We start from the raw sequence: 9894 nt of genomic DNA, 5'->3' as shown, positions 1-9894 counted from the left end.
GCCTCAAGGTTGCCCAGTATTCTCTGGGCAGACAGACAGATTAGGTCTCTTATGAAGCAGACAGACAGATTAGGTCTGTTCTGAAAGTCGTATCCCACAGAAGGTGAGTAACCACTCCTCCAGGGTGTCAGCTATATGAGAGGACTCGGTCTTCTGAAGATGGTAAGTCTGGAGCCTGAGGGGCCAGTTTCTTTGAAAAGTCCCAGCTGCTGCTGTTCTTTTCATGATAAATGGGTCCCATGCAGCCCACTTGAAGCCCACGAAGTCTCAAGGGCAGTGCTGTGCAGTGGACTTTGTGTGATGAAGAGACTGTCTGTGCTGACACGGTAGCGACAGGTGCCTATCGAGCTCTTGAAATGTGGCTAGCACTGCCAAGCAGCTGGATTTTGATTTTTCTAGAATAAAATTTTACTGTGTTTTCAGTGGAAGGATGTTTACAGAGCCATTTAGGTTACCATTGAACAATTTCCACACAAATTGTTCGATGACAATGGCCCGGCTTCTTCCTAATCAACTTTCTATGTTTTCCTTCTAACCTCGTGCGTGTTCTCCTAGTCTCCCATCAGCAATGCTTGAGGTCACGGTAGCCTTAATCCTGCTCTATCTTCTCTTCCACTGTTTCCCCAAATTTCATTTTTCTTCTTAAAGAACGAGGCTGTGGACAAGGCTTGGAGTTGGTTGGAAACAAATCTCTCTCCGCTTGCTCACTTTTTAGTAACTGACTGGATCTGAGGTAATTTTTTTAAGGCAGAGCCCTTGGCAGTTCACCCACTAAGGAAGAAACTAGACCACTTCCCGATTTGTGCTCTCTTCACCAAATTTTTGCTCATCCTGGTTCTTAAACTGCCCTATTTCCTTCACTATAAGGTCAAAGATGACGTCTTCTAACTACCGATGAGCATTTTCACTCTGCTCTGTTCAAACCAGAGCAGTCCATGGTCTACAGATCATTTTCCTCTTTACTATGTTACTGGAGTCCAGTCTTAGCAGGCAGTTGAATCTCACTCATCAGTTTCTCGGGACTAACACACTGACTACTCTGAGGGTAGGATCATTGACCTGTCCTCCAATCCACCACCCAGCTGCCAGTTTCTCACACTGTGGTGGCTCGTGTGTCGCTGCGATGCTGGAAGTCGTGTCGCTGGTATTTCAAATACCAGCAGGGTCACCTAGCAGAGCTTCACACCAGGACAGAATGGAGGAAGGACCTGGCAGTCTAGTTCTGAACACGCTGGCAAGGAAGACCTTGTGGACAGCGGCTGAACATCGTCTGATACAAAGCCCTACAGTAGGGACTCAAAATACGACGGGGGAAAAGCTGCCTCCTCAAAGTGGGAGTTCACCTTAATGATGTGGGTGGAGTAAAGCCTTCGAAATCTCTATGCGCTGATGTGGCCTGGCTTGAAACGAGAAGAAACACTGCAAATATCCGTTAGTAATTGGTCTGTGGGAGAGATGAAGTATGAATCAAGAAAGACTGGAAGTCACCAGAAATTAAACGGACAGCTCGAGGATGACCCCGAGGCATCGCTGTGTTGTTAGGTGCTGCAGCGACCTGCTTAACGCGGTCCTTCTGGCCTTCATCCTGCACTCTGTGATGGTTTGTAAATCATACTCTCAATGCCTGTTTAAGGAGCGCTGGTGGTACAGGGCCTAAGACATTTGACTGCTAACCAGAGGTTGGCAGTTCAAACCCACCAGCTGCTCTGTGGAAGGAAGATGAGGCAATCTAGCTCTGTAATGATTTAGTGCCTTGGAAACCCAACGTACGTAAGGTCACTATGAGTTGGAGACGACTCGACAGCATGTAACAACAACAACAAGTCGTAATCAACTCAATGGCTGTGGGTTTGCTTTCGTTTTTCCCTGCCGGTTTAGGGTGGAACGTATCTTGAGTCTCACCTTGCTAGAGACTGAGAATCAAGTCTCCCCGCTTAGCTTCCTTGGGGGTATATACGTGACTGTTGTGGAAAAGCTTTCTCTCTGGCTCCAGTCCTGTGTTTGGTTCTTTATCTCACCCCTGGACTGAAGACAGCAGCAGGTCATCTGACCACCGATTTGGGTTCGCCTGCCCTGCAACCACATGAGTGGGGAGAATCCTCCAGACCTACCCATGGACTTGGGACTGGCCAGCCTCCCAGCCTCCACCACCATGTGAGCCATTTCCTGGGCAGTCTGTGAATTCTGTGAGATGTTGCAGTGAAATACCGAAACTTAAGACAGGAGGGAGAGTACTGCGGGGAGGAAGAAGAGGAGGAGGAGGAGGAGGAGGTGTCAGAAATGATGGGGTGGCACCGCAGTTTGCAAAAGTTGGACATTTGGGACATTTTTAACCTCCACCTCATAGAGACCAGCCTTATGCTGATCCTTCTAAAAGAAATCATTCCAGCAGGTGCCACTGAATTGGTTCCCACTCCTAGAGACCCTATGTAGAACAGAACGAGACACTGCTGTGTGCTGCACCATCCTCACAATTGTTGCTATGCTTGAGCCCATTGTTCCAGCCACTGTGTCAATCCGTCTCACTGAGGTGCTTCCCCCTTTTCACTGACCCTCTGTCACCAAGCATGATGTCTTTCTCCAGGGACTGCTCCCTCCAGGTAACACTTCCAAAGTACGTGAGATGAAGTCTTGCCATCTCCACCTTCTATATGGTTTACACCTCAACAGAAAGAAAACACAAATCCTCACAATTGGACCAATAAGCAACATCATGTCAATGGAGTAAGTATTGAAGCTGTCAAGGAGGTCCTTTTACTTGGAGCCACAATCAATGCCCATGGAACCCAAAGTCAAGAAATCAAATGACATATTGCATTGGGCAAATTTTCTATAAAAGACGTCTTTCAAGTGTTGACGACTTAAGATACACTTGACCTGAGCCATGTGAAAGCTGGACAATGAAAAAGAAAGACTAAAGAACTGATGCCTTTGAATTCCGGTGTTGGCAAAGAATGCGGAACGTGGCTAGCATAAGCTGACAGAAGAACAAACAAATCCATCTTGGAGAAGTACAGCCAGATGCTCCCTAGAAGCAGGATGGCAGGACTTGGTCTCATCTGCTTTGGACCAGTTAACAGCGGGGACCGGTCCCTGAAGAAGAACATCATGCTTGGGAAACCAGAGGGTTAGCAAAACAGGGGAAGACCATCAGCTGGATTGACCCAGCGGCTGCAGCCACGGGCTCACACCTGGGAATGATTGTGCGAGGGCACAGGACCAAGCCAAGTCTCATTCTGCGGTGCAAAGGGTCACTATGAGTCGGAACCGAGTTGACTGCATCCAACAGCAACATTCTCTGGATATCGAGAGACAAATGTCTCCTATATGAGGACCTTTGTGGAAAGTCACATAGATAGTCGAATGGCAAGGGCTGTTTTCTCATTTAGCACAATAACCTTAGCTCCAAACACATTTTCTCAGGCTGAGGGAAGCAGTTATCTTAATCTAATGTCTGCCAGCTTTTTAAGCATATGAATACTTTTGTAGGGCATTGGGCCACGTTGCTGCTGTTGTTGTTTGCCATCGAGTCGGCCCCGACTCATAGCGACCCCTCCTTGGGTTTCCGAGGCAGTATCACTACAGAAGTAGATTGCCCAACCTTCCTTCCGAGGAGTGGCTGGTGGGTTTGAACCGCCAGGCTTCTGGTTAGCAGTCAAGTGCTTTAGCCACTATGCTACCAGAGCTCCCACCTTCCCTCATCTTTCAAAGACAATTAGTACACCGCCACCCCGACGGGTGGCATAGTGGCTAAAGCACTTGACTGCTAACCAGAAGGCTGGCGGTTCAAACCCACCAGCCATTCCTCGGAAGGAAGGTTGGGCAATCCTACTTCCGTAGTGATACTGCCTCGGAAACCCAAGGAGGGGTCGCTATGAGTCGGGGCCGACTCGACGGCACATAACAACAACAACAACAACCCCGACGGGTGAGTGTCCAGTGGGGCTAATAAGAAACCTGCTGGAACTCTTGAGGGGGTTAAGCACTTTGCCACAGCTTATGGAGCTTGTAACTACTGCGCGGGCATTCACACGGGGCCACCGCCCTGCAGGGCGGGTGCCCTTACACTGCACGGATGCCCCGTCGTGTAGGACCGTTTAAGGACCATCCACGGCGTCAGGCCAGGACCGGTAGCGCAGGGCGGAATAAATGGGAACACACAAAGGAGGCAAGCGCCCAGCTAGTTTCAGGTTGGGCAGGCCATTTTCTTAACCGACACATTGCCAGAGCGCAAAGGTGTCCACCTGGTCTCTAAAGACATTGAGAAGCTGGCCACTGAGACCGCGTCCGGCAGAGGGCAGACTACCCTCTCTTCTCTTGGCGCCTCCACCCGGAAGCAGGCTGCGGTGGCGGGGCCGGAAGTTACGTGTTAACCACGCGCCGGGGCCGCTTCCTGGCGAGCACCTGCTTCCGGCGGGCGGTGCGCTCGGCTCCCTCACACCCGGCGCGATGGGGAAGAAAAGCAAGAAAGAGAAAAAAGGCCGCGGGGCCGAGAAGACGGCCGCCAAGATGGAGAAGAAGGTGTCCAAGCGCTCGCGGAAGGAGGAGGTGAGTGGGGTCCACGGCTGGCCACACCCTGTTCCCGAGGTCCTGACGAGCTTCGGGACTCAGGTTTGTCATCTGCCCAACGGCAGAAGCGGCGCCGCCTGTCTCCTGGGGCAGTGTCACGGGGGAGGGGAACGCACGGCGGCTGCCCCGCCGCCCTCGCTAGCAGTGCGCGCGCGCTGCGCCCCTGTCGCACGCCGTGCACTCGCCCTGGGCTGAGCCTTCGCCGCCGCCTGTCAGAGTGCTCGCTGGGCGTGTGTCCTGGCCACCCCTGTGCTGTTCGGTTCTGACTTCTTCCTCTCCCACTGGGTGGAGGCAGGGTGGTGGAGAAGGCTGGGGCAACACGAGGCGAGCTGCGCCCGCGCCTCTTGCAAGATGTGAGGGCTTGGGGTTCCCTGTAATCCTCACAGCCACCCTGAAGGGTGAGCCTCCCGTGGGACTGAGTGAGAAGACCCTCCCCACCGTGTGTCCTCTGTCGGTGAGCAGGTTCTGGAGAGAGCTGGCATAGTGGGACTGAGGTCTCTGGGCTCTCGCAGGTCTACGTCAGTTCAGTGTCTTGGCCCTTTTAGGTCCGAGGTTCCCGTGTCTGTCGCCGGCTGCCAGCCAGGGCTGCTCTCAGTTCCTGGAGGCCGCCCGCATGCCTTGCCAGGAGGCCCGCTCCATCTTCCCAGCCAGCCGTGGAGAATCTCCTCCACGCTGAGTCCCTCTCACACTTAGAGTCTCTTTCATCAGGAGGCACCTGATTAGGCCAGGCCCACCAAGGCTCATCCTTTTCTTAAGGTCAGCTGTGTCATTTAATACCATCATGGGAGTGACATCCCGCCATATTTTTTTCACTGTCCTGGGCATTATACAGATTGGGAGTCTTGGGGACATTTTAGAGTCCTGCCTTCCACAAGATCCATGTATCACATCACCTAACTGACGTCTGGGAGCTCTGGGAGCATAGTGCCTAAGGCACTTGACTGCTGACCAGAATGTTGGCTGTTCAAACCCACCAGCCAGTCCTCGGAAGGAAGTTTGGGCAATCTACTTCTGTAGAGATACCACCTCAGAAGCCCAAGGAGGGGTCGCTAGGAGTCAAGTCCGACTCCACGGCAAGTAACAACAACTGACGTCTGTGTTTAGCTGTCTCACAGACATTCCTCTGTTAAAGTCCTAGTACTGTCCTGAAAGACCCTGTATGACCTGGCCTCTGCCTTCCCCCAACCCCCAGCATCTCCCCTTTGGCCACAATGACTTTATTCTGGGGTCTCAGATATGCCACGTTCTTTCTATTTTCCCCTGCCCCAGCTACACTCTTCCCATAACAGACTCCTTGGTGTCTGCCAGCTGTTGGCGCCTTGGGGAGGCTTTCACAGACTGGGCTTCAGACCCCTTCCCGCCCCCACCCAGTGATTGTGATGCTGGGGCAAGTGGGAGGGCGTTTTCATCCACGCAGGAGTGCTGCTTGCCCAGCTCACAGCTACCCTTTTGTCTGCTGAGGATTTCCTCAGTATTCAGTGGGGGGTGGGGAAATGGGGGTGGGGCTGGCTACTGGATTAATTGGCAAGAAGTGGAAGGGGTGGGATTTGAACTCTAGTCATTCACCTCCAGAGCATCTGCTGCTGAGGAATGCATGTCCTGCCTCCTGTGGTTGTGTCTCAGTGTACCATACATGTTTAGAAATTCTTGTATGAGAGGCTTGGCAGGTAATTGCCAGCTGTGAACAGACAGGGGTGTCCACACCAGTTGTCCCCCAGCACTGACAAGCAGCTTTCCCCACAGACCCTGGCCTCATTACTGGAGTCCATTTCTTCCTCACCTTGCCTTCTCTCTGCTGCCAGGGAGACTGTCTCTGAGGGGATGGACACTACACCAGCACCCAGAATCTCAAAACACTTAGGGAGTGGGGTGTAACTTCTGCCAGTACTTACCTCTACATCCTGGGTCTCTCTGTAGTTCTGCTCACTCAGGAAACGTGTTTTTGGTGGCCAGTGAGTGTCCTGTGAGGGATGTGGTTCACCCACATGGAAGGGCTGGATGAAGGGCACCGTGTGGGCTGCTGGGGAGCATGGAAGGGTAGGATCTCTTTGGAATCCAGTGTGTCAGTGTCTGACCTGGCCGTTCAGATGCCTGAGGATGTACCCCACAGAGACTCCCCTACACAGGACATGGGCACAGGGCTGACCACGACAGTACTGTGTGTACCAGCACAGACTTGTTCATCGGCAGGAGACTGGATGTGATCGAGTCATAACTGTGCTACCATGAAAATCAGTGGACTTAGCGTTGATGTGTATCAAGCTGTCCAGCAGTGTTGACCAAGAAAGCATTGCAGAAGCATATAAAATACAGAAACATCGATGTGAAACACAAGACTGAAATGATAGTATAGATGGTTTAGGGACCATACCTATGTAATAAGAGTCGAAAAAAATATTTGAGCATCATACTCCAGATAGTGGTTACGTCAGAGGCAATGGGAGCATCAACTGTGTCACTGATGCTTTAGTTCCTGAGTTGGGGGGTAGGTGCCTCGAATTCTTGTCTTCTACCTTTTTGGAGGTCTTCAGTTACATAATATATTTAAAAGCAAGTCAACATACCTGTGAGTCGGCTGTGAGCATCCAACCTTGGCTGGCTCCAGGGAGATGAATTTGCAGTAGGGCTGAGGTAGTTCTGGGAAGGGGTGCAGTGTGGAGACAGTAAGGCCCTTCAGGCTTAGGGAGTGGGGTGTTTGGTTAATGGAGTTGTGGAAGCCAGGGGAGCTTGGAGGGTGAGGGGGCAGGTGGGGAATGTGGCTGGGGAGACGCCGAGGGAGGAGAGGTGGTCAGGAAGTGAAAACTCCGCCTCCCCTGCCTGCAGAGCAGAGGGCAGCCAGTAGAGGAGGCAGGGTGAGAGCTCCCAGGTCCCAGCATGAGGGAGTCAGAGTTAAGAGACGAAGAATGGAGAGGGGCTTCCCCGCTGACAGGCAGGTCCTGAATCACTGGGCTAGGGAGACCGTGTCCTGCATCGGCTGTGGTGTAATAGAGACCCCTGGCCACTGACTGACTGCACAGACCCTGAGCCCACTGTGCAGGCACCTAGGCAGCTGTGCTCTCTCGGATCTTTATTGTTTGGGGCATGGGGAGGGGATGAAAAAAGAAATAAAATGATCAAACCCCACTGTACAGAACCCCAAATAGTGTGGTGTGCAGGTCGGGACTGGACTTAGGAGAGGTGGTCTCAGGAATTGACAGTGACTTCAGGGCGGGCTTGTCTAAGTGGGAAGGCCCTTGGTGGGTGGGGAAAGAGGTGTTGGAACACTCTGGGTCTAGACGGCTAGAGAGCTCTCTTTAGGGTCAAGCCCTGAGTGTTTGTGAATGTGTCAAATTCCTTGTCTTTCAAACGGGGGAGTTGTTAGACTGCGTGAATGTTACGGTACCCACGTCAGATCAGGTGGACAGGGGGGAGACCACCCAGGCATTGGTCGCCCTGGTGGGTTTCTGGTTAAAGAAGAGACCATCTTACACTGACCGCTGTTTTGCCTATAGGAAGACCTTGAAGCTCTGATAGCCCATTTCCAGACGCTGGATGCTAAAAAGACTCAGACGGTGGAAATAGCGTGTCCCCCTCCTTCTCCAAGGTAAGGAAGGAAGGGTTCTCTTCGTGTTGGTTTCTGAACATGTGCTGTCAGTGCGCACTCAGACCATTCTCATAACTGCCCAGTCGTGGGGCGTGCCGCCACGTCACCGTTCTTGATTTCTCCTGAAGAACTGGAGGGAGACTCCATGGTTGATCATCCTGCAGGAGCATAATGGTGAAGTCTCCGCCCCCTGTTCCTCAGGGACGTGTGCCCGGGTTCAAGAGTTCCAGCTGGTCACAACTCTGGGAACAGAGGTGGCCCAGTGGGCTTTTGTGTATTTTAAAAGGGACTTTCATTGTGAAAATGACAGGTGGAAACTTAAAACCATGACAGCTTTTTGCTGCCTTTTAAATTCTCATGTGATGAGAACAGGGTAATGGTTAATGAGCACGAATTGTTCTTGAGCCATTTTGAACGAGTTTGTGAGCTGTGTGACAAAAGCCAGGCTCCTGTAGATTTTCAGACCTTTGGGGAAGGTGCTTTGTCCTTAACTTGACTCCTTATTCCTGTTGGTTAATTCTTGTCCTCTGGCTTCTGAATCCTGCAGGCTTTCCTGATTTGATTTGGGGCCCTGTGATTCTTGCTATTAACCAGGGAGAGACGGGCCACTGGCTGCACAGAGTTCTAGGCTTGAAGGCCAACTGGCCTTCCGTGAAGGGGCAGTGTGGTAACAGGTGCCTGGGACTGTTGCACTGAGGTCAGAAGTGGCTGACTTTGTTTCCCTCCAAATGAGGTGAAGTTTGTAAGGGAAAAACCAGGTGCTTCTGAGATGAGTCCGGTTCACGGCACCCTGATGAGTGCCCGTGTAAGCTGTGCTCTGTGGGGTTTCCCGTGGTTGAGGTTTCAGAAATAGATAGGCAGGCCTTTAATCAAGGTTCCCCTGGGTGGACTCGAACCTCCAGCCTTGTGGTTAGCAGCTTAGCACGTTCACCATTTGTACCAGGTAAGAGTGGTGATGTCGAGTCCGACGGCAGCCTGGGACCCCGAACTTCAGGAAGGAGCTTGTGGTTGTGGCACCTTTGCTGTAGTGAGGTGCAGACTGTGGCCCTGGTGCTGGAACCCCACCAGTTCAGACATGTGGGGCAGCTCTTCACCTGTCCAGAGGCGGGAGGAACTGGACGAGCACCTGAGCCTCTCCCAAAGATGGAGGTCCTTCCTCTTCATCTGATAGATTCCTGAGCCTGCCTTCATTGTTGCCATAGGAACAGCATGTTCTTGTTGGTGCAAAACAGAAGTTATACTTTGTAGATGTTTTCAAAGCATATTGTCATTTGACTTGTTGAAGGAAGTGGTTCTTGGAGCTCTTTCCTTCTGTAAGGCTTAAAGGACCTGAGGAAGCCAGGGTGGCTTGCAGGGGGAGGGTAGGAAATGACGAGTGGTGTGCAACTGTAGGGAGCGCACCTGGCCTGCCTTCAGGTGGAAGGGTGTTACACCAGCGCTGTGGTGGGGAGCTACTTGGAATGTAGATTTTTTTTTCCTGGATGATGTTTTAGAACTTTTCCTAAAGTAATGATGTTCCTGTCAGAATGTAATTGAAATGTTTGCAGCTCCCTGAGTGTGATAGCTGGAGCTGTGTGTCAACTTGGCTGGACCCCAGTTCTGTGTGGTTGTTCCCATGATGGGATCAGATGACTGAGTTCTGAGTGGCCAGTCTGCCCAAGGGGAGTTTCCCTAGGGGTGTGGCCTGCTTGCAATGATATCCAAGGACAATCTGGAAGAACGGCATTCCTTAAGGAATTGGA

The 9894-nt window shown here is 51.9% G+C and overlaps 1 protein-coding gene across 1 annotated transcript in view; it reads left to right on the top strand.

The window, feature by feature from the left end:
• Positions 1-4449: 4449 nt before the first annotated feature.
• The window catches only part of KLHDC4 (kelch domain containing 4), a 55307-nt gene continuing 49862 nt past the window's right edge, over positions 4450-9894 (top strand). The window contains exons 1-2 of the mRNA XM_007939222.1: positions 4450-4548; positions 8061-8152. Coding sequence (XP_007937413.1) covers positions 4450-4548; positions 8061-8152 — 191 coding nt within the window. The remainder of the gene's footprint in view (positions 4549-8060; positions 8153-9894) is intronic.

The sequence above is a fragment of the Orycteropus afer genome, unplaced genomic scaffold, assembly GCF_000298275.1.
Source record: "Orycteropus afer afer isolate SDZICR_OR568_19922 unplaced genomic scaffold, OryAfe1.0 scaffold00057, whole genome shotgun sequence".
Classification (NCBI taxonomy): Eukaryota; Metazoa; Chordata; class Mammalia; order Tubulidentata; family Orycteropodidae; genus Orycteropus; species Orycteropus afer.
The sequence above is the reverse complement of the archived record's forward strand: the minus strand, read 5'-3'. Positions and strand labels throughout refer to the sequence as shown.